The following is a 24,040-nucleotide window of genomic DNA, read 5'->3' as shown; positions in this document are numbered from 1 at the left end:
TCTGATGAGGCAATGGGTTTATGTCTAGACCACAAAGGAACAGATACCCAGAAGGGGCACATGCCTGATGCACTGTTGTAGAATTAAACCGATTCTCTAGAGAGCCTGCCCAAGAGGGGATCCCGTTACAGCTTGGGGAGGGAGGCCCACCATTATTATGAGGGTGCATGAGGGGTGGGGACGCTTCCGTAGGCCTTGGGTTCGGGGGGGGCCTAGAGTACACTCCAGACAATTGGTGTTTTTCCTGCCCAGTAAGTACATATCCCATCTGAGCTCTGTCCTTGTTTTTTAGTCTTTGATTGTATTTGTGGTGAGGGCACCAACGGGTGAGATTTCCACCTGTATGTCTTTGTCAGGGCGGGTGAGAACAATTAAATTGTGGAGTAACAGAAGCATTGATCAGATTCTGAAGGTTCCCCAGAGTGTTACTGCAAGTTTTCATGCTGGCTGCATAGGGGCAGGGGCAGCAAGACAAGCTAGTCTTATTGCAATTTAAAATAAGTGTGTGGCTCTCATCAGATCTATCGACGCGAGGGGATAAGGTCTAAGCACGGAAGCTGCGCTAGGGACGGAATATGAACTTTAAGAGTAGGGTTAGAAGGACCCTCAGTAAGGTAAGGTCGTCACTGCTAGGTGTAAAGATTAGTTTGTTTTTAACCCACAGGCATTGCTCTGAGGATGGGGATGACAGGTCCAGCACTGGGGTAGATTTTATCCCTGAGCTATAATTCTTGAGAGATTTGCTCTTGCGTTGGATTCCCATTCCCCTGATGTGGATACCCAAAAGAGGGAGAGAAAAGTTAGGGTGATTGATAACTTCATAATTGCATCAATCAGAGTTTTAATTTCGGAAGCAACCAGATAGCAAGTAGCAAAGAAACATCGAAAGAAATCATATAGTAAACGAAAGCCCAGTAGCAATTATGGAGTCCCAGTCTACCATCACTTATCTTGTTTCTGTCACCCGGAGAGTCCCAAAGGAAACAATGTCAAAGCGAGAGTTTACTTATCAATGCGGTTGTCATTGGCTCAGGGATCACCTTCTAGAAGGGGTATTTGAGGGTTTTGGGTAGGTTCACAGGAATAGCTGGGATATATGTCTCCGGGTTCCTGTAACATCAGTGGAGGCAGGTTTAATCCTGGACAGACGGGCCCAACTCGTGACTCCCTGGAGCTTAACTGCTGTAGGGGTGCTCAGCAGGACTTGTTAAGGACCCTTCCACTTTGGGAGTCGCTGGGCGCCGGGGGACTCATGTTTCCAGGTCTCTAAGAGAAACCAGTCCCCGGATTTACAATGGAGCGACTGGGGCTCTTACCTGGGGAGGGCTGGGTTCTGTTGCCATATTCTCGTATAGCCCTCTGGACCTGGCCCAGTTTATAATGTATTTAAGACGGGCTTGGTTTCTGGATCAGTTAGCATGTCCGGGGTGAGGAGTGGCCTTCCATGTGTCATTTCAAAGGGACTCAACTTAAGAGCTGTTTTAGGGGCCACCCTGACTGTTAGGAGAGCTATAGGCAGCAGGCGGTACCATGGTTCTGATGTTTCCTGACAGAGTTTGCCCACGGTTTCCTTTAGGATGTGATTAGCCTGTTCTCCTTTTCATGAGGACGGAGGTCTCCAGGACGAATGCGGGTGGCATCTGATGCCTAAGGCCTGCGAGAGCTGTTGGGTAACCCTGGCTTTGAATGAGGGTCCACTGTCACTCTGGAGGCGGTGGGGTAACCTGAACCTAGGAGTGATTCCTTTTATTGATAGAAGTGCTCTAGCCACTTTGGTTGCCTTTTCCGTCCTACTGGGAAAGGCCTCTGCCCATCCAGTGAAAGTGTCTTTAAATACTAATAAGTATTTGAAGCCTTGGACAGAGGGCACCTGACTGAAACCCATTTGCCAGTCCTCTCCTGGGTAAGTCCCACGTCACTGGGCTGGGCTGACAAGAGGGGGAGGGGTGCGGCTTGAGGCGGCCTCCGGATTATGGGTGGTGCAGAGGGCACAGGCTCGAGCAACCCTTCTTTCTGATTGTCTCTGGGAGCCCTTTCCTGTAAAAAGCTGGAAACATGGCAGACATGCTGCAGACATGGCATCCCTCCCCAGATGGAGGAACCATGTGGCCCTTTAATAATTTTCCATTGGTCAGAAAGAGATGTGAGCAATTTTTGATCTATGCGCCACCAGCCATCTCTTCCCTTAGTTTCCCCGAGGTCTCATGGCCAGGTCTCTTCGGAAGGTGAGTATCTGGGTACAACGTTAGAAGGGGCGAGGGATGGGATCAATGCCATTTCTGTTATGGGTATCAGGGCTGCTTTCTTGGTTTCCCGATCTGCCCTGTTCCCCTGGGTAATCTGAGAAGTTCCCTTTCGGTGCCCGCAGCAGTGAATGAGTGCTGCCTGTTTTGGTTTTTGAACCGCTTCTGTGACATGTAAACTCTCAGCCTCATTTTTTAGGGGAATTTCTTGTATTTAAAAATTCTTTTTTTTCCAGATAGCTGTGTGGGCATGTGAAACAGGGAAGGCATATTTTGAGTCTGTGTATATATTTACAATTTTTCCTTCCCCTAGGGTTAGAGCTGTCAGTTCAGCCTTCTGGGCTGAAGTGTTGGGCGGCAAAGGTTTCACTTCTGTGACACTATGAGCGCTCATGATAGCATACCCTACCCTCCTGACCCCGTCCTTAATAAAGCTACTGCTGTCAGTAAACCATTCTTCCTCCGGGTTTTCTGTGGCTTGATCTGTTAGATTAGGCCTAGAGGCATAGACCTGGCCAAGGGTTTCGAGGCAGGAATGTATTAGTTCTGGGCTGTCAGCAGGCATCCGTGTAGCTGGGTTGAGGGTGCAGCAAGTTTTAAGGTTACCTCTGGGGAGTCGAGGAACAAAGCCTGGTACTTAGTAAGGCGGCCTCCAGTTAGCCAATGGTGGCCTTTGATCTCCAGGATCCCTTGTACTTGATGGGAGGTCTGGACTTCCAGTGGCTATCCAAAGGTAAGCTTCTTAGCTTCTTCCTATAAAGCAGAGGCAGCTACTACCGGAAGGCAGCCAGGCCAACTTCTAGTTGTTGAAAAAATAGCCTATAAGCTGAGGAACTTCTCCAGCTTCTGTATTAGGACCCCCAGGGCTGAACCCTGCTTTTCAGCCACATACAAGATGAATGGCTTTTTTCAACTGGGAAGACTCAGAGCAGGAGCTTTCGTGAGGGCCTGTTTGATACTATTAAAAGTTTTTTCCTGTTCCCCAGTCCAGAGTAATGGTTCTATATCTGGGCCTTTCGTAGCTTCACACAGGGGCTTAGCCATTAGCCCACATCCTGGGATCCAGATTCTGTAAAATCCTGCCATGCCTAAAAAGGTACAGAGATTTTTTTTTTTGTCTTTGGAGCACTTAGGCCTAATATAGCTTGTTTTCTGTCTGGAGATAGTTGTCTACTTCCAAGGTTTATAATGTATCCCAGGTATTTAACTTGTTGCTTTGAGATTTGTGCCTTTTTCTGGGGACCTTGTAACCCCGGGTCCCAGGGAAATTAAGAATTTCATTGGTGTTCTGATCTGAGGCCTCCATGGAGGGGCTACATGTGAATATATCAACGTCTACATACTGTAGAATAGCCCCTTCTTTTAGGTGTATTTCCCTTAGTTCCTGTCCTAGGGCCTGGGTGAACAGGTGTGGGCTGTCCCGGAGCCCCTGATGCAGTGCTGTCCAGCTGTATTGCATCTGGCCCAAGTGGGAGTTAGTCCACTAGAAGGCAAACAGATATTGTGATGAGGGATGAAATAGGATGCAAAAGAAGGGATCCTTGAGGTTGAGCACAGGAAACCATTTAGCAGCCTCAGGGACCTGGACTAATACGTTACAAGGATTGGCCATAAGGGGGTGTATACGAACCACAGCATCATTTACTGCTCTGAGGTCATGCACTATCCTATGTTCTCCATTTGGCTTAACAACTGGCAGAATAGGGGTGTTACATGGAGACTGACAGGGCACCAAGAGGCCATGTTTTAAGAAGTTATCTATGAGGAGTTGTAACCCTTTTTTTGCTTCCAATCTTATGGGGGTACTGTCTCTTGTTAGGCTAAGCGGCTTCTGGCTTAAAGCTAATTTTTACAGGTTGGGTGTTTATGGCCCTCCCAGGGACTCCTTTGTCCCAAACTGGTTCACTGGTTGGAGAATACGGCTGGGAACAGGCCCTTGCTCTTCTTGTAGATCTGCCTTAGTCAGGGTCAAGGTAAGGGGCTGCTTGGGGCATCCTAGCCGTAATATTGCCCCAAGGGAGCCCAGAAGGTCTCTCTCCAGTAGTGGCATAGGACACTGAGGGACAACCAAAAAGGCATGTGAGATCAAACACTGTTCAAATTGCCAAGGGAGAGCCCCAGTGAAGTAATGGGTGCGAGACTTTCCGTCGACACCAGTCACTGTGCAGCTTTTAGAGGAAAGGGGTCCAGTGTGAGAAATCGGGCCAGAGTATGTGGCTCCGATATCAATTTAAAAATTGATCTTCTTACCTGCCACATCAAGAATGACCCAGGGCCCCTTGATGGAGACAGACATCTCATGGGGGAGAGCTGCCAGAATCCCAGGGCCACCTCAGTTGCCCAGCCTGGCCATCTCAGGAGTGGGGGCCCCTCTTCCCTGTCGGGACCAAAGGCAGTCCCGTCTCCAATGACCAGTCTGCTTGCAGCCTGGGCATGGCCTGGGGGGCTCCTCTGGCATTCACGGGCCCAGGGGCTGGTTGACTTGCATTTGAAGCATTCCTCCTTGTTGGTCTTACCTCCAGACTGATGGCTGAACCTTCTTGGCCCCTTTGGGTTGCCCTGAAGTTGCAAGGTAACTTCAACTTCAACGGTGTGTCTGACAGCAAAGGCTATCAGTTTAACTTGCTTGAGCCTTGGCCTGCCTCAACTCACGCTGAGTTCTTTCCTCCTCCTCAGTTTGATCTCGATTATTAAATACCCCAAAGGCTACCTCTAGGAGATTGGGCATAGGGGTTTGTGGGCCTAATTGTAACTTTTGGAGTTTTCACTTAATATCAGGGGAGACTGTCTGATAAAATGTTGTCCTAGCAGGGACTGACCCTCGTGAATGGAGGGGTCTATGTTAGTAGATTTTCTAAAACCCTCCACAAGCCGTCCCTGAAAGAAGGCTGGGTTTTCTTCTTTCTCTTGGGTCACTTCCATGACCTTTTCATAGTTGACTGGTTTTCTAATGCATTTTCTCATTCCTTCTAACAGGCATTGAACCACGTGGTTCCTGGCCCTCGTTCCCACCAGGGACTTATAATCCCAAGGGGGATCCTGATTTGGGACTGCATCCCCACCCGTATCATAAATGTTGGGTTGGTCCCTGGAGAGCTGGTCAGAGTGCCCCTGGGCTGCTGTCCAAATCCTTTGCTTCTTTCTCCTCATGGGTACAGCAGGTAGATAGTACTATTTGGACATCCTTCCAGGTTAAATCAAAGGCCAGGGTTAGGGCCTGAAATCCTTCAATAAACCTACTAGGGTCTTCAGAAAATTGGCCCAGCCTTTGTTTGCACTGGGCTAAATCGGTTAGGAAGAAGGGCACGTGTACTCTGATCGCGCCTTCGCCATTTGCCACTTGCCCAAGAGGGCATATTCTCCCTGATCCTCGGTGATAGGCAGTCCCACTACGGGTTACCCCCGTGGGACTAGCTTTTGCATCCTGGGGTACCAGTGTGTATAGAGGGGCATAAGGAGGTGGGGTTTGCGATTGGCCAGGGGGATCCCGAGAAGCAGGGGTACTTGTAGGAGTAGGAGAGGCTCGGTTTCCCTCCTGAGAGTTTGGGGGAGTTAAATGAGGACCGTCTAGAATGTCGAGAGAATTCTCTTATTCTCCAGGCCTCTGATTACCGAAGCCGCATAGAGCAGGATTCTGGTAAAGGGACATGAAGGCCTGGACATAGGAAAACTCAGTCCATTTTCCCAACCTACGGCAATAAAGATGCAGTTGCAAGATGGTTTTATAATTTAGAGACCCATTTTGGGGCCATGTTTCTCCATCCCCCAACATATAAAGGCCAGGAAGTCTTATAGTAAAACTTAAGCTTTTTTTTTTTCTTAGCCCATCTAATTTTAAAAGCCTCCAGTTCTTAAGGACACATCCCAGAGGTGTTTCTTCTGGCTTAGAAGAGGATCCTCCCATGTTGAGCAACCTGCAACCAAGGACAAAGAGGCTCACCTAGGAATGGAATCTGGTGTCCTGGAAACGTTTACCAGGAGGCTTTAATTTGGAAGGGGTCCAGAGTGTCCCCTAGATCCCCATCGACCCTGAATCAGACATCTCTGGCTGAACTTAGTTCCTTGCACAGAGAAAAATGTGGCAGTTGCCAGGGATTCCTTGGGGAGGATATTTTGATTATATAATCATTGTCCTATGATTATTTTTCTTACACTGGGGTGTGTCCCCCGGGACCAGGACTCTAAGAGATTCAGAACACAGCTGCATGGACTCAAACAGCCAAAAGGCTGGTGTGGAAGAGCGCATGGGCGGACTCGCTGAGCGAGCCACACCCGACAGGAGTGGTTTAGGTCACGCGCACGGGGGTGGGTCTTCCAGGCTGTCTCCGGCCAATCATCTTGCTTCTGCCCATATCTGGCCTGACTCAGGGTCCTTCATGGGGCATCACACGTATCTCTCAGTCTAGATGGATTCCAGCACAAAGGTTTCTGGGAAGTTGGCAGGACATATTATGGGCTGGCATCTCCTCCCTCCTTTGGCCCCTCCCCTAGAGTTGTGTCATCCCAAATTCCTTAGGGGATGACTGAGGACCTTCTCTGCACACGTGTCAGGCTGAGAAACCCCCTTGACCACAGGATGAGGAAACTGTGGTCTCAGGGCCCAATGCTCCTCCTGGCATCTTATCTCAAAGTGTCAGCAGGAGACTGGCTGCAGCTGCTCAGCCTGAAGCCCATCTATCTCCTACCTCACTATTACAAAAGGATTCATTACTTTGCCAAGAGGTTTACTAAACACTATTATTATTTCCTCATAACAATTTCCTGAGGGGGAAGAAAGATCTATCATCATTTAACCATTAAATTAAATAGGTGAGAGGGGCTGATCTAATTTAAATGCACCATGCATATAGAAAACAAATAAGATCAGAGTTTAAGAAACATGTTAGTTCAATGAAGAGAAAAAATGTGAATACTGATAAACAAATGGCAGAATTAAATGAAAGGAAGAAAATGAAAATAAAAGGTAATACTTTGAAATCTTAATTTACCCTCCATCTCAGTGCTCATTAAGAGGTAAATTTCTATTTGCCCAAGATCTGCAGAGAGCATTCTGACTCTGAATGGTTCCCTGCTACCACAACTCTTCTTGGAGCATTGAAAATTGGTACAAAATCTTTCCAGATTTGCTTTTAGAAAAACCACTGTCACATTCAATATCAAAATCTTTGGATGGTCTTGGATGTTAGCCTAAGGAGTCTGGCCTTTAGTCCACAGGAAAGGAACACCATGACCCAGGGATGTGCTTTCAGATGATAAATCTGAAAATCAGGGAGGCCTGAGGAGCAAGGATGTCTGTTAGGAGAGACTATAATAGTCTGAGCTAAAAAGTAATAAAAACCTCAGTTAGCAGAATTAACATGAAGATAGAGAGAAGAAATTATTTACATAAGATATCATAAGAGGACAATATAATCACAATGTCAGGGGGAAAAAAAGGAGAGGGTTAGGGGGAAATGCCATAGAGATTGAGAATACTATGGACTGAAAAGGATCAAACATTAGGAAAGTAAATAAGGATCTGACTGTGGATACCCTAACCTAAAATAAACAGCCTTCTTCAAGAGAAAGTTTTACCTTTAGGACAGAAAGAAAGTGAAGTATGATGCGTATTCACTTTGGAGAGATCCCTAGAGCAGGCAGAACACCCAGAGTATATTCATTACATTCTTGCTTTAATCTGGATACAGGACAGTCAAGCCAAGGGTGAACTCTACATTTAAATTCATCCTGAAGGACCCCAAGAGTTACCATAGGGTTTCCTTACCTAGGGTCAATCTTCTTTTTACCCCTTTCTGAAAAGAAAAACACTAATGATATTCTTTAAAACCTATTTTCCTATATTTGTTTTCTGTTTATATTGGTAGGACAAACATTATGTCCATCTACTCTGACTTAAAAACACATTTCATAACACGAAAGTTATAAGCTTTTCACTGACAAGACAAATCAGGGAATAAGGCTCAGGGAAGCTTTCTTAGCATACATACAAAATGCCTCCAAGCAAAATAAATAGGAAGAAGAGCTAGTGACAGTTTCTTCATCAGTAAATGAAAATAATATGTAGCTTACTGAGCAGTTATAAGGATCAAACTAAATCACTTATATGAAGCACCTACGATAGTCCTTACTTAGCACATGATATGGGCTCAAAAAGTATTTATTATTAAGATGACTTTTCAAATTCCTTAATACTCAAGTTAGTCATATAACTAGTGAACTAGACAGAATTCAGATAAAAGACTCATTTGTTTCTGTTGTTTGTCAATTATTAAGAGTGTATGTCCCCTTCAACTAACAGTATGGAGTATAAAAATACTAGAAGAATTAGTTTCTACCTTCCTCGGTCACTGATTATAAAACATCACACTTGAACCAAAGCAAAGCAGAATTTGAAATATGTTAAATATACATTAGAAGGAAATAACTTTAAAAAATAAAATACATTCTTTAAAAAGAAGAAAATAGTTACTAAAATTTATCAACCATGAAATTCTCACCTTGTCTTCTGGACAAGAAATTGCTTCAGATCCTGAAGGATGTTTCCTGTTTTTCGTCCAACTTCTAAATACAAGTTTGGTCGATCAAAACCAGTACAGATAATGTGAGGATCCGTCAGTTTTAAGCAACGTACAATGTCTTCTCGGATTGAAGAACTTGCAGTAGCAGTCAGTGCAACAATTGGAACCTGAAATAAGTAAAAGTGATTTTTAACCAAGGGAAGAGCTCAATACTTCTCAACATCTACTGCCTCTTAGAAAGAGACTGGAAGACAATTACAGGAGGAACAGAGGAACAGGGTTAAAAATGCAACTTTAAAATTATTCTCTTTCAAAGAAGAGAAGAACACTTCCCTCATACTTGTTTCTCAGCCTTCTGAGAAATCATTCAAATAAAACACTAAATTCGTAAGATTTCTAAATGCAATCTACCTTATTAAATTAAGTCCATTTATTAACTATCTACCTCTCCATTTATTATTTTTACATTTATAATAGTGCTGGTACAAATGAGGGGTATGTTATGTCTTATTTTTCATTAATCTATCATTCACAAATTATAAACCCTTCATTCACTGAAAATCTACCTATACAAAGCCCAAGTCTTTTTTGTCTCATATTAAATATATTGGTCGATGGCTTTTCAGATCTGTTGTAAAAGAAAAGCTCACAGTGATCTGGATAACCTCTCACAAGTTTTAGTGGGTTAATCGTGGCATATACTACGTAAAAGAAAAGAGGAGAGAATGAGACATCTATTACTAACTGATTCCTTGAGCAACCGAGTCATGTTCTATTTTCAATCTAGCGAAGACTTCTTGACTGCGTTAGCAGCCAAAGCAGGAGGCACAGCAGGTACCAGGAAAAACATGAGTATGTGATCTTTCAGAAATTCTAAAGTGGGATAACAACACACCTCCCATGAAACTAGATTTAATATTTCTGTCACTATTATCATAGGGAGTTCTAATCAACTATGCTATTATTTCATAATCAGAAAAATTGTTCCTATATCATTAGCTGCTCGATATCCAAGGTTACAACTTTCTTTATACTCTTTTTAGCTTATTACAGATACAGTAAATAATATCCTCATAACATAGCTCTTCAGATATAATACATCTACCTAACAAATCAGTTTAAGCAATTATCGTACATACATGAAAATTTAAGTGCAATTTGTAAAAAAGCAATTACAGAATTTGAAAAACAAGATACAATTTATTAAAAACTATTTTTATAATCAATATAGCTTTGCTGAATTAAAAATTATCTCAAAGCTCATGTAAAAAAAATCAATTAAGTTTGGGAGTAATTTTTAAATGGGAAAAAATTATATCAAAATCAGTGTGACCAGGTAATTGGCATTTTTGTATTCTCTATCCTTAAATTCTGTGAAATTATTTTTAAAATACCTCAAATTAACTTAATTGATTTTTGGCTTACAGTCAGACTGTTCTCTGAATTTAGAGAGTGTCTGCCTAACAACTTATATATGAATATGCCAATTTATAAACAAGTTAGTTTCTCTAATCAAGGCTTAATATATATGTATATACCTGCTTTATGTCTTTATAGCAAATAAAAATATCTATAGCAAATATATGGCTGGGAATAAGGAAAGTTTAAACACTGAAGTTCTTAGGACATGCATATTCTCACCCTCACAACAACAAAGAGTTCCATCAATGCAAGTGCGTTACTCAATTTACAAATGCACTAAAAAATGGTTGTTGTTTAACTGCATACACACATAAAGACAGAAGTTTTCAGGATAGAGACTATAAGAAAAGAGGGCCTGGTTTGTTTCTAAGCAATATAATGTATGAGTGGACGAACAATGCTTTTGTGAAAAGAAGGAAATAAGCACAAACCATACACATTTTGAAGACGTTAGTAGAAAAATCTGGCAAAAAGCAGCACAGTGGTGTAAAAATCTCATTTAGAATCAATTGTCTAAGTTCAAAGCCTGCCTTTGCCACTAACTAGATGTGAGATTTTGAGCTGTTTATTTTTTACACGCATATATATATTTTTGGCTACACCACACGGCTTGCAGGATCTTAGTTCCCTGACCAGGGATCGAACCCGTGCCCCCTTCAGTGGAAGCACAGAGTCCTAACCAGTGGACTGCCAGGGAAGTCCCTTGAGCTGTTTATTTCACTCTCTAAACTTTGGTATCCTCATCTATAAATGGTTGTAATAACAGCAACAACCTCATAAAGTCACTGTGAAGACCAAATGGGATAAAAGGTCTAGTGTGCTGAACACAAAGGTCTAGTGTCTAGTAAGCACTCAAGAAGTGTCAGCTATCACTGATATTAACTGCAACAACTGAAAAGAATTCTACAAAAGAACTGCAGAGACATGGCCACTACTCCCAGACTTGCCACTGACTTTGGAAAGGGCTAACTTCTCTTGGCCTCAGTTTTTTCATCAAAATATGAGATGGAGAGGGCTACAGGATGTTAACCTCTCTTCTAACTTAAAAATTCCCACTTTGCCACTAGACACTCCTTATTCTAGTGACCTGCTAACAGGAAAAATCATTATAAATTCCCTCCTTTGCCAACGTTCTAGAAAGTCACAGTTAAGAATGTTGCTTCCACAACTTAGAAAATAAAGTAATGGAATGTATTAAACTTAATGGAACAATATTTACTTTCACTTCAGAAATGAATAGAATATTCTCCCTTAGAATCTTTGGTGCTTAAAAGTTATAAACTACACTGAAGTGTAAAAATAACACACAGGCTGGTTAGGAGAAAGGTGTCCATACAGCCTGGTTTGCTGGGATACTCTCAGTTTATCCGGTCATCACAGCAAAGTTATTAATAGCTTGCACCTTTTAATTTTCAAAAGCAAACTGGTGTGGGTGATAAATTACCCTATCACTCAGTTATATCAAGTTCTTAACTCATGAAACTTGTTCTTTCAGTTGGCAAATCTTGGTTTCTTTGGTAATAAGTACCAAGTTTTGTTAAAACAAGCAACAAAATGTAAATTAATCTTGTGACTATAAATTTAGGAATGCCTTAGACATATACTTCAATGGTGTCACATCTACGAATTCCAAGAGCTATATCTGCTTCTAAATTTGGGTGGTATAGTTAATCTTTTTTTTTTTTTTTTTTTCCCCAGTACGCGGGCCTCTCACTGCTGTGGTCTCTCCCATTGCACAGCACACTCTCCGGACGCGCAGGCTCAGCGGCCATGGCTCACGGGCCCAGCCGCTCCGCGGCACGCGGGATCCTCCCGGACTGGGGCACGAACTCGTGTCCCCTGCATCGGCAGGTGGACTCTCAACCACTGCGCCACCAGGGAAGCCCGGTATAGTTATTCTGTGTACTCTATAATATCATGCTTCATTCATTCATTCATTCATTGACTAACTCCAAATAGTTCCTGAGTGTCTACTATGTGCTGATCTTTGTGAAAGGGCTGGGGAGAAAGTAATGGGAAGATCCAACATGTCTCACATGTCTCATAGTTCCTCTTATTTGAATTTCATTGACTTTTAAGGCTGATGTAAAGCTTTCTACCTGGCTGCTCTTTCTTGAGACTCATTTTGTCAGATTCTCTCCAAATGGGAATCTTTATGCAAAATGAGTTAATGATTTTTTTTGCTATTTTTGAACTTACTGAAATAATATGGTGTGAAGCACTGTGGCTTTATGCCAGTTGTCCCAGGGTGATCGTGATTAGAAGAAAAAAAGCACTGAGAACAGTGAGGAAAATGAGAGTCCTACAACCACCAGGTGGCATTTCTCACCACTTAGCTAATAAAGAGAATTCATGAAAACACTAGGGGAAAAAGGTTTTCTCAGCCGTTGCTTGATGAACAACCTGCGCTACAGTGAGTCATCCCAAGAAATGAAAAGAATCTAATGGAGTCCACAGCCTGACATAATAAAAGACTTAATTCAACACTGAAAAGTGTTTCAGAACTGCATAAAACATTTAAAACTCCTCTAACACAATCCTCCTAGAATCAAAGGCCCAGGAAAGGATTAAAGAAAGCCATCTTCCTAGTTTCTAAAAGCTTACTTTAAACCGTTCTAAATTAATAGAAAGCAGTCCTCAAGGAACCTGAGCCTAGTGACTTTCGCCACACAAATATCTTCTTTCTCTATACAGGTACTATTGACACTATTAATCTTTCTATATTATTCATACTGTTCCATACACCATTTATTGTTTGGTACTATTGCTTCTACTTTTATAGGTAAATCTGAATCTAAACTCCTTTACTGGACTACGTGTTACTTTAGGGCAGAAACTATTTTAAACTTCTTTCGAGTCATTTGCTTTAGAAACCAGCATAGTGTCCCACTGTGGAGCCCTGTGCAGCCCTACCACTCACTGCCTGTGTGGGAAAGTTACTTCTCACATTCTCAGCTTTCTCATCGAAATTCATTTATTCATTTACCCCATTACTTATGGAACACTCACTATGTGCCAGGTACTATTGTAGATTTTATCAACCAAATCAGCAAAAACCCTCCCCATAAAGAATATTCTAGTGGGGACCCACAGGCAATAGACAAAGCGTAATATTAATATGTTAAGTTAAACAGTGGTAAGTGCTATTTTAAAAACAGAAAAGGAATATGAGGAAAGCTGATAGCTGGGGGAGAGGGGTTAATTTGAAATTTTGAATGTGGTGGCCCAGTAGGCCTAAAAAAAAAGGTAATATTTCAGCAGACTTGAGAAAAGTGAGGGATACACCATGTGAACTACCCAGGGGAAAATTATTCAGGGAGAGGGAGGAGTGGGAACAAAAGCCCTAAGGTAGGAGCACGGTTGGCACCTTTGAAGAATATCAATGAAAACAAACAGTATGGCTAGAAGCCAGTGAATGAGGAGACAAGTAGCAGAGGATGAGGTCAGAGAGAAAATAAAGGCCAGATCATTTAAGATATGTAGTGTTTGTCCTTATTTAGAGTGAAATGGTCTGCAACCAGAGGGTTCTGAGCAAAAGACATGATCTATCTGTCTGACTTACATTTTCAAAGTGTCACTCTGGATGCTGTAATGAAGTAGACTAAGGAGGGTAAGAGTGAAAACAGACCAACCAGGAGACTGCTGTAATAGCCAGGTGAAAGGAGACGGTGGCTTGTACCAGGGTGGTAGTAGCAGGGATCAATGGAGAAGTGATCAGATTCTGTACATATTCTGAAGACCTCATGAGATTTCTTTTCTGTTTAAATGTGGGGTAGACTGTAAGAGTAAAAGAAGGGTGGAAGAAAAACCCCAAAATCTTGGCCTGAGCACCAGAAGGATGCAGCTGCTACTAAACGAGAAGGGGAAGACCGAGGGAGGAGCTGCTCTGGGATGCAGAGAACATCAGGAAGTTAAGAATAGGTTACGTTTCAGATGCCTGTCGGGCATCTAAGTAGAGAGACTTGAACAGGCAGCTAACGTTTATATAAGAGTGTGTGTGTGTGTGTGTGTGTGTGTGTGTGTGTGTGTGTGTGTGTATGTAGATTAATCCATAAAATGATTAAAATAAAAAACAGTAATAGGGCTTCCCTGGTGGCACAGTGGTTGAGAGTCCGCCTGATGATGCAGGGGACACGGGTTCGTGCCCCGGTCCGGGAGGATTCCACGTGCCGCGGAGCGGCTGGGCCCGTGGGCCGTGGCCGCTGAGCCTGCGCGTCCGGAGCCTGTGCTCTGCAACGGGAGAGCCCACAGCGGTGAGAGGCCCGTGTACAGCAAAAAAAAAAAAAAAAAACAGTAATAATAACAGCAAATGCTAAAAAGGAGGGAGAGAAACTGAACTACTCATACATTGTTGGCATCAATTCAGAGTGCGGATATAAATTTGGGAGTTGTCAGCATATAGATTTTAGTTAAAAACCATATGCTGGATGAAATGACCAAGGAAGTAAGTACAAAGAGGAAAGAGAATAGGTCCAAAGACTAAGGTTTCAGGCATGCCAATGTTAAAAGGGCAGGGAGATGAAAAGAAATAAGCAGAGGAAACTGAGAAAGAAGAGATAATACAGAAGGAAGAGTACCAGGGAGTGTGCTATCCTACTGGTAAGAGAAGAACTGTTTCAAGAGGTAGGTAATGAAACTAGTGGGCAGTGGGGAGGGGCGACAAAGGGGTAAGGGAGTGGGAGGTACAAACTACTGGGTGTAATATAGGCTCAAGGATGTATTGTACAACACAGGCAATAGAGCTGATATTCTGTAATAACTGTAAATAGAATGTAACCTTTAAAAATTATATTAAAAAATTTTTTTAAAAGAAGAAAGTAATGAAGATATTTATGTTGCTGGATTGTTATGAGGGTTAACCAAGATAAAAACTCAATTCACATTACTTTGATTACTTTGATTCTCTTCCAATACATCCTTGCTAAGTGTTACATTCAAGTTTTTTGTTCATTTGTTTTGTTTTATTGTAATGTCTGCTCCAATCAAATCTTTATGAGAAGAGCTAACAAAAAAGAATTTAAGACAGCTCTCAATAAGCACGCTTAATAAGAAATGAGGTTGAACTAAATAATCTATCAAAAGAATAACAAATAATTTCTAATACTTTTTTTTTTGGTTTACTCACATAAGCCAGTTCCAAAAGGTGACAAACCATACAATTCAATTTATTTAACATTGTTGAAATTAAAAAATTATACACATGGAGACCAGATTAGTGGTCACCAGGGGTTAGGGTTAGAGGTGATGGGAATGGTGTGTATGCCTGCAAAAGGACGGCTCCAGGGAGCCTATGGAAATGGAATACTTTTGTATCTTGATTGCAATGGTAGTTATACAAACATACATATGAGATAAAACTGTATAGGACAATATACATACATACCCATACACACTTATAAAACTAGTAAACTAAGAATAAACTGTAGCAATGTCATATACCTACCTGATACTATACTATAGTTATTCAAGGTATTACCACTGGGGAAACAGTACATAGAACATCCCTGTACATATTTTTTTTAATTGCCTGTAAATCCATAATTTTTCAAAATAAAAAATAAAATGGTTGCCAATATTGTTAAGTTTTTAAGTTCTTTGTATAAAATATGCCATTCATATAGAACACTCATGTAAAATTTTCCTATTCTTTATAATTAGGAAAGAAAGTATGAGAACCAGAAAAAGTTTGTCAAGTCCTGCTCTATAGTATTCCTCAATAAATTACATGCCAACCTTAGAAGGAAGTCACGGTTAGAATTTTTTTAAAAAAATCTTTCCCCTGCTTACATCATCCATTTGCCCTTTCATAGAGGAATCTTCAGCTTTTTGGCCATTCCCTAATCCTGGACTCTTCCTTGGTAAGAAAGTCATGTCAAGACATTGCACTTGGCAAAGCTTACCCGTGGGAGTACTGCCTTTATGGAGCCCAAAGTTCTAAATGAACTTCTAAAATCATGTCCCCACTCAGAAATACAGTGAGCCTCATCCACAGCAATAAGTGTGATACCTATAAAAAAAGAAAAATATGTAAATGGAGAAAATAAAGTTCAAAAAAAGTAATAAACACATCTAAATTGTTACCACCATCTTCATTAGAATATACAAATATTACAGAAAGTAGTATAAATAATCCAAATCAAAGTATTTGGTTCATATAAAAATATAAGCATAAATAACATCAGATAACACCAAAAATCATTATTGAAAATAGACAAAGGGAGATATATGGATAAAAGGCCTATGGATAAAAGAGAGAAATATATATTTTTCAAACAACATATTTATTGAATTTTAACTTTCATCATTATTCCTCAGAGAAATTACTTACTATTACTTTGTCCTCAAAGCTATCACTCATTTGCAACGCTAATGCCCTAAAAAAAAGAGCGGTTCTCTTTCTCTTTGGTAATACTTTCAATTTTATCTCATGGATTAGCTATCAAGAGATAGAGAGGCTTCCCTGGTGGCTCAGTGGTTAAGAATCCTCCTGACAATACAGAGGACACAGGTTCGAGCCCTGGTCTGGGAAGATCCCATATGCCGTGGAGCAACTAAGCCTGTACACCACAACTACTGAGCCTGCACTCTAGAGCCTGTGAGCCACAACTACAACTACTGAGCCTGTGTGCCACAACTGCTGAAGCCCGCGCACCTAGAGCCCATGCTCCGCAACAAGAGAAGCCACTGCAACGAGAAGCCCGCGAACCACAACAAAGAGTAGCCCCCGCTCACCACAACTAGAGAAAGCCCGTGTGCAGCAACGAAGACTCAACACAGCCAAAAATAAAATAAATAAGTAAATACAGTAAAAACAAACCAAAAAAAGAGAGATAGAAAGACTCAGCGTATTTCATACTAAGATTAAATGCATCACTGTCCATGACTGATCACATATTACACTGCAGAGTTCCTCTGTAATGCCGATTCTGGAAGATGGATGACATCCACGTTTTCTAATATAAAATGGTAAGGGAAGAACTAAATCTCATTATGTTCAAAGTAGGTAAGAAGGAATGTACTTTGTTCTCTTCCCCTAGCAATGCCTCTACTCTGCCCTCACACCACACACCCACACTGAAACAGAATCAACAGTGTGTAGTAATGCATTTCAGAAAAGGGTTTTTAATATATAATCATTCACTAAAACGTCTTCAGATATTTCAACGTAGTGACAGTAGTGCTTTTGCCCTCAATCACCAAATTAATACTTAAGACAAAAACAATACTTCCTTTCAATGGGGATGATCACTACTTGATGCTTATCTGAGAATTCATAATGTTTTGCCACTAGTGAGATGATTAAAAACATGTGCTCTAGAGTCAGACTACCTAGATGCATAACCTGGCTTACTATTCATATTACCTTAAGGATGTTACTTAAGCTTCCAAGTGTCAGTTTCCCACAAGTATAAGGTAGGTAATAAAAGTACCTAACATTTTTTAGTTACTCTGAAGATTAAATTAGATCATTCATATAAAATGCTAAGATAGGGGCTGGCATAAAAGACAGCTCAATAAAAAAAAATAATCTATTATCATTATAGATATTAAATTCCCACTATGTTCCAAACACTTTTCTAGGTATAAAATGATTAGTAAAACGCAATCCATGATTTTGAGGAGCTCACAATTCTAAAAGAGACAGACAGACAAGCAAATAATTACAATTCACTGAGATTACCAAGTACAATGAGTTGGAGAAGAAAAAGAAAGAAAAAAAAGAAATCTACTAAATATGAACAAATACAGGTTGATCACATCAAATTTCTATTTCCTGAGTGGCTGGGACAAATTCAATGTTACCACTATACTTATTTGGATTTAGAAACTACATGACCCAGATTTTAAATTAAATAAACTAAAACAAAGATGACAGCTCCTCCTCTATTTTAAAACCTTCCTTATAATTATAGATTTGACTAACTAGCTTATTTTAATAAGAATTTTTAAAATTTATTTATCTATTTTTATTATTTTATGTATTTATTTAGTTTTGGTTGCATTGGGTCTTCATTGCTGCATGTGGGCTTTCTCTAGTTGTGGCGAGCAGGGGCTACTCTTCGTTGCGGTGCGCAGGCTTCTCATTGTGCTGGCTTCTCTTGTCGTGGAGCACAGGCTCAAGTCATGCGGGCTTCAGTAGTTGTGGCACATGTGCTCAGCAGTTGTGGCTCACGGGCTCTAGAGTGCAGGCTCAGCAGTTGTGGTGCACGGGCATAGTTGCTCTGTGGCATGTGGGATCTTCCCGGACCAGGGCTTGAACTCGTGTCCCCTGCATTGGCAGGCGGGTTCTTAACCACTTCGCCTCCAGGGAAGTCCAACTAACTAGCTTTTAATGGAGTTAAACTTTGCCCTTCACAAGCAACTGAGGCAAGCTTCTGCCAACTTCCACATTAAAAGTGCAAGTCCAAGTGTCTGCCCAGGTCCAGGACATATTTCATTTTGGCACACCTGTCATTCAAGCCTACTTCCAAAGTTACAAGACAATTACAGGTATGTTTGCTTTTAAGGTGTCTCTATGTAAAATTCTGTTTGCTGCTTCTGTTATAAACCCATATTACTTAAATAATAACACATCATAAAAATCATAAATCTGAATAGCTAAATGTCGAACTACTGTACAAATAAAATTCTGAGTATATTCCCTGCTACAAGCGTTTTACGAATTCCTGCAAATAAAAGTTAAATAAAAGTATTTCAGAAAGAATTTATTCTATTTTGTTCAACATTGACAGTCAACCAAAAAGACCATTTTCATCCATTTTATGCAGAGTACGCAGATCTAATAATTGCAGTGTTCATAATTTAATCCTTTAGAAAAAAATTTAAAAAGAGAAATAGAACTACCTGTCTAAAGGATCTAAGTAAATACTGGATTAACTCCACCACAGAAACAAAACAAATACTAAAATGGAGCAAAACATATCCAGACCACTACAGACACAGACCCTAACTTTTGCAGTAAAACCATGGAATTTATATATCTAGGGTTGTTGGGTTTAATCTAAAGTGAAATATTCATAAGAACTTCATACAACCTAATAGGACACACACCAAATTTGTTTTCCATTTAAGGCAAAAATATAACATGCCAACAGGGGAGTTTAACAGCTGATGGATGCAATTTTTTATAATATATCTAATCAAATGCTAATTTCTGCCCTCATTCTTTTGTTGATATTTAACACATATTAAAAGGTAAGTATTTGTTTTCACTATATTGTTAGAACAACTGTTAAATGCTTTCCTAGAGTTATATGCAAATAACCATTAAATGAGACACTGCAATGTTAAAAAACTACCTGTTAGGAATTATTTTAATATATAATTATAAAATGAGACCATATTACATTAGAAAGCTAAAATTGTTTGGTTCAACTGAATGTTTGAAATATGTGCAATTACAATAGAAGCCGTGACTGCAACTATTGCACAGCTGAGCCTAACCATCAAGAAATGAAAAACCGACAAAAATGTTTTAATCACAAAAGAAAAAAAAATGATACCAGCTTTTAACTAATTCTATATTTACATTTTCTAGGACACAGGCTCTGACTTACTATCTAATTTTTAAAATTAATCATACTCACTGATAGCAAATAATCAAAGGTACTGTGGTTTCCAACCTGACTACACATCAGAATCACCTGTGAAAAAACTACAGCTGCCACAGCCTCGTGCCAGGTGCATTAAATCACAATTTTCAAGGTTTGAGGATCTGACATTTTTCTAAAGTTTGAAAGGTGATTCTCATGAACAACAGGGTAGAGAACCACTACACTGACTTAATTTAGATTCAGAATATGAAAAAGAGGAAATTATAATTTCACAGAGTCTAAGATTCAATATTTATTCAACAATACATTAAAATCCCTACTATGTGCCAGGCACTGCACTCGGGAAATATAAAGAAATAAGAAAGGCATTTTTCCCTGAAAAGAAAGTTTACAGTCTAGCAGAAGAAAACAGATATATAGACAGGTAATTACAATGCAGGAGCCTAATTTCTATGGCAGAGGGAATTATAGGATACTTTGGGATAGGACAGGAGAGACACCACGTTGGAGAGGCAGAAATTTCCTGGAGGAGATAAGGTTTGAAATAAACTTTAAGAGAAGTAAAATCCAGTATTCATTCATAAGTTTAACTTTAAAGAATATCTCAATTTAATAAATACTTATAAAGATTCTATCATACCACTTACCAATATCAGCCTGCAGTTGCTGGAGTAGGTCCAAGTTACTTGAACAGAATTCTGGAGTTATGTACACAATCCGGTATTTGCCTCTGTAAAAACAAACAAACAAAGAAACAGGAAAGGAAATATAAAAACAATCACCCAATGAATACAACTGAAAACCATAACACCTGATAATTTTTTTAATAATATATTACGCCACTTATTAAAAACAAAATGAGGGCTTCCCTGGTGGCGCAGTGGTTGAGAATCTGCCTGCCAATGCAGGGGACACGGGTTCGTGCCCCGGTCCGGGAAGATCCCACATGCCACGGAGCGGCTGGGCCCGTGAGCCATGGCCACTGAGCCTGTGCTTCCGGAGCCTGCGCTCCGCAACGGGAGAGGCCACAACAGTATGAGGCCCGCATACCGAAAAAAAAAAAAAAAAAAAGAATGTTGTATGTGTGTAGAGATGCACATATTCTGGTTCTTCGATTTCACTTCAATGCATCAAAACAAATGTTGGCAATACCAGCCAGAGAGTACTCAGCATAAGGTGTCATTAGAAGCCAGATTCTGATTTCCAGCAGTCTAGCACCAAAACTACAATGGCTTGAGTTAAATGATCAAGTCTAGAGTAAATCTTTTTTTTTTTTTTTTTTTTTTTTGTGGTACGCGGGCCTCTCACTGTTGTGGCCTCTTCCGTTGCAGAGCACAGGCTCTGGACGCGCAGGCTCAGCGGCCACGGCTCACGGGCCCAGCCGCTCCGCGGCATGTGGGATCTTCCCGGACCGGGGCACAAACCCGTGTCCCCTGCATCAGCAGGCGGATTCTCAACCACTGCGCCACCAGGGAAGCCCCTAGAGTAAATCTTCTATGTGTTAGCAATCCACCCATTATCCTACCCTTGACCCCCATCTCCATGATTAAATCCATAGCACCCATGTTTCTCCTGTGTACTCTGCAGTCTTGCCTACATCTTCTCGGGCCAGGGACAGACAGTATATGAAAGTCAAGTCAGTTAGTCTCTGTCCTAGAATTTGGGGGTCTAACCAAGAAACAACCAGTCAGTCTCCAAGTGACAAGACCTGTAACATGTTAAAAAAAAAAAAAAAAAAAAAAAAAAAAAAGAAGCTGCAGAGCAATCTATTTTGTGACTAGAAAAGCAGAGAATGCTCACCTCCTCAGAGAGAATGAGGAATACACACAGAGGCTATGCATAAACAGAAGGCCCTACAGTATTTTTAATACCCATTCCGGTCTCTTCCTGAGGGCTGGCTAATTTCTTTTCAGAGGGAGCCACAAGACATTCCTGTATCCTTAATATAAAATTCAGTATTTGCTTAAACTAGTGTGACCAATTTCTATTCTGGGCAGATAGAACCCTAATTAAGACAATGTCTGCAATAAAGGTTAGGGCTAGGGCAAAATATGTATAGAGTCTCTTTTCCATTCTACCAAACGAAGACATAGATCAAATTAAATAAAATGAAACAATGTTCTATATGAAAAGACTATGAAATATTTAATCTACTGTGTGCTAGGCATGGTGCTTTCACTAGGAATTGGAACAAAACAATTAAGAACAGAACAGATACGCTTTTAATCTCATGAAATTAACTCAGTAGTCTAATTAACACAGGAAATCATATAAATAATTAGTTCTGATGCCAGACTATTCAGGTTTGAATCTCAGTTCTACCTCTTACAAGCTAAGTGATCTTAGACAAGTACTTAACTTCAGTGTGCCTCAGTTTCTTCAGTGTAAAACAGTGATAAGAATTATAAAGACATCTAATTCTTAGATATCTAGATTCAAGGTAAACCCAATCAAATGCCAGCTGGCATTTTAGTTGAAAAGGTGATATTGAAATACTTATGGAAATACAAAGAACCTAGAATAGCCCCCCAAAAAATTTTTGGAACAACAAATGTGGAAGACTTGTACTACCTATTTCAAGGCTTATTATAAAGTTATAATACTCAAGACACCAATCCAGGCAGACAAACAGATTGATAGAACAGAAAATAAAGAGTGTAGCAATAAACCCACATATATTTAGTCAATTTATTTTTCACCAAGGTGCAAAAGAAATACAGTGCAGAAAGGATAGTCTTTTCAACAAATGGAGCTGGAAGAAATGGATATGCCTATGCAAAAAAAAAAAAAAAAAAAAAAAAAAAGAATTGTAATCAATACCTGGTACAATATACAAAATGGGTCATAGATCTTAATGTAAAACATGAAACTATAACATTTTAAGAAGGAAATAAAAAAGAAAATATTTGTGATCATGAGTGAGGCACCAAAAAGCAAAATCCATAAAACAACAAATTGACAAACTGGACGTTATAAAAATGAAAAAGTGATACTCTTTAAAGGAACTGTTAAGAGAATGAAAAGAGAAGTCATAAACTAAGAGATGTTTGCCCACCATATACCAAATGAAGGATTTATATTCAGAATATATAAATGACTATCAAAATTCATAAGAAAAAAACAAAAATAAGGAATAGGCAAAAGATGTAAATAAACACTTCCTCAAAGATATACAGATGGCTAATAAGTATATGAAAAGATGCTCAACATCATTAGTCATTAAGGAAATGCAAATTTAAAATACACTGACATCCTATTAGAACGGCTAAAATTAAAGACTGGCCATACCAGTGATGGCAGAGATGAGGAGGAATTGGAACTCTTAAGACACTGCTGGTGGGAACGTGAAATGGTACAACCACTCTCAAAAAAGTCTGGCAGTTTCTCAGAAAGTTAACACAGAATTATCATATGACTCAGCAATCCTACTCCTAGGCATGTACACAGAAGAACTGAAAACATATGTTCCCATAAAAACTTATACACAAATATTCACAGTACCATTATTCGTAACAGCCAAAAAGTAGAAACAACCTAAATGTCCAGCACTGATGAATGAATAAATAAAATATGAAATGTCCATACAATGGAATATTATTCATCCACAAAAAGAAATTAAGTACTGATAATATTACACTAAGTGAAAGAAGTCAGACACATAAGGCCACATCCTGTATGAGCCCATTTATATGAAATGTCCAAAACAGGCAAACCACTGAGACAGAAAGATTAGTGACTGGAAGGGAGTGAAGGAGGGGACAATAGGGAGTGACTGCTTCATGACATGGAGGTTTTGGGGGTGAGTTCTGAAAATGTTCTGGAATTAGATAGTGGTGATGGTTGCACAACATTGTGAATGTACTAAAAGCCACTGAACTGTACACTTTGAAAATAATTAAAATGGTGAATATTATATTATGTAGATTTACCTCAATTAGAATAAAAAGGTTAAACATATATCCACTACATGACCCAGTCATTCCACTCCTTGGTTTATACCAATGACTTGAGAATATATGTCCATACAAAAATTTGTATACACTGGGACTTCCCTGTTGGCACAGTGGTTAAAAATCCTTCTGCCAATGCAGGGGACATGGGTTTGAGCCCTGGTCCGGGAAGATCCCACATGCCGCGGAGCAACTAAGTCCGTGTGCCACGACTCCTGAGCCTGCGCTCTAGAGCCCGTGTGCCACAACTATTGAAGCCCGCGTGCCTAGAGCCTGTGCTCCTCAACAAGAGAAGCCACTGCAATGAGAAGCCTGCACACCACAACTACGAGTAGCCCCCGCTCGCCGCAACT

The 24,040-nt window shown here is 40.4% G+C and overlaps 1 protein-coding gene across 6 annotated transcripts in view; it reads right to left on the bottom strand.

The window, feature by feature from the left end:
* WRN (WRN RecQ like helicase) overlaps positions 1 to 24,040 on the bottom strand; it is a 117,735-nt gene that overhangs the window by 49,243 nt on the left and 44,452 nt on the right. For all 6 annotated transcript variants that reach the window (XM_059049271.2, XM_059049273.2, XM_067022412.1 and 3 more), the window contains 3 exons: positions 20,385 to 20,467; positions 16,084 to 16,190; positions 8,741 to 8,928 (listed from right to left, as the gene is read on the bottom strand). In XM_059049271.2, coding sequence (XP_058905254.1) covers positions 8,741 to 8,928; positions 16,084 to 16,190; positions 20,385 to 20,467 — 378 coding nt within the window. The remainder of the gene's footprint in view (positions 1 to 8,740; positions 8,929 to 16,083; positions 16,191 to 20,384; positions 20,468 to 24,040) is intronic.

This window comes from Kogia breviceps, chromosome 20, assembly GCF_026419965.1.
Source record: "Kogia breviceps isolate mKogBre1 chromosome 20, mKogBre1 haplotype 1, whole genome shotgun sequence".
Classification (NCBI taxonomy): domain Eukaryota; kingdom Metazoa; phylum Chordata; class Mammalia; order Artiodactyla; family Physeteridae; genus Kogia; species Kogia breviceps.
The sequence above is the reverse complement of the archived record's forward strand: the minus strand, read 5'-3'. Positions and strand labels throughout refer to the sequence as shown.